Genomic DNA, 1,187 nt, shown 5'->3' with positions numbered 1-1,187 from the left:
TTTTTCTTCGGGCTACACCTGTATATTTGCTAGTTGCAGCCAAATGAAAAATAGCTTAAACTCAACCTCTAATAATGTCTTTGATCATTCATTCATTCATTGAAAAGAATTTTTAGTGCTTGTATGTATCTGACAACCTGACTGACATACCAAATGCTGTTGATATCAAGTGCTATCATACTGGTCATTACTCTCAGTAACTTACTGTTTAATTATTATCGGAAGTAAAAAATGTTTTGGAAAACATGATTTTTGACAGAAAATATTTATTAATTTCCTCAAGATATTATTGCCTAAAAAACTTGGTATCTTGTCTTAAGCTCTAATGATTTGTAGTTCATATAGCACTATTCTCTGCAGAAAAAAAATCTATAGTTATGTAAGTATAACAGTTATGTTTAAGAAATAGCCATAATTTAACTATTCATTTCATCTACTTGAAATATCTGGGGATTGTTTTCCTTCCCATATGTTTCCAATTAGAAATAACTTTCAGGTCTTAACGGTAGGACATTAGGTACAATAATGATGGACTATATTCATAAGTAGCTAAGTAAAAATATGTGGCCTTTAAAATACATCAGCACATAACAACTTTGTCACATTCATTTTTCAAGTATTTATTGAACACCTGTTCTGTACCAGGCACTGTTATATGTGAATAAGTGGCTAACCAATCAGGTGAAGTACTTGCTCTCAGTGAGCTAACCAACTAATGNAGGCTTCAGTAATTATACCTACAACTAATCTATATTCCTTCATACTGCTAATAGATTTTTCTAGTAATTTTTAATTTCTTACTCAGAATAAACATTAGGTGTTTTTTTCAACAGTCTTCAATCCAGATATTTACTCTATATGAAAACAGATACAAGTACTGTATTTGGATTTCAACCAACTTCGAAAAGGGAGGGGGAAATCTCATGATGTGAAAAAAACCAACTAAGACAAAACTTCTTCTACATCATGGCATAAAAAGGAGAATTCTCTTACTGGTTTACATTCCTCTCTACAGATGGACTCATTGACTGTATGGATCCTGACTGCTGCTTACAGAGTTCCTGCCAAAATCAGCCCTACTGTCGTGGATTGCCTGACCCTCAGGATATCATTAGCCAAAGCTTACAATCACCGTCTCAGCAAGCTGCCAAATCCTTCTATGATCGAATTAGTTTTCTTATAGGATC

At 33.2% G+C, this 1,187-nt stretch overlaps 1 protein-coding gene across 1 annotated transcript in view; it reads left to right on the top strand.

Moving 5' to 3' along the window:
* Positions 1-1,187, top strand: part of LOC103604559 (teneurin-3-like) — a 90,196-nt gene that overhangs the window by 61,055 nt on the left and 27,954 nt on the right. The window contains 1 exon segment of the mRNA XM_008589133.1: positions 1,016-1,187. This exon segment is cut by the window's right edge and continues 14 nt beyond it. Coding sequence (XP_008587355.1) covers positions 1,016-1,187 — 172 coding nt within the window.

The sequence above is a fragment of the Galeopterus variegatus genome, unplaced genomic scaffold, assembly GCF_000696425.1.
Source record: "Galeopterus variegatus unplaced genomic scaffold, G_variegatus-3.0.2 Scaffold5232, whole genome shotgun sequence".
Taxonomy (NCBI): domain Eukaryota; kingdom Metazoa; phylum Chordata; class Mammalia; order Dermoptera; family Cynocephalidae; genus Galeopterus; species Galeopterus variegatus.
This window is presented reverse-complemented; position numbering and strand designations above follow the sequence as displayed.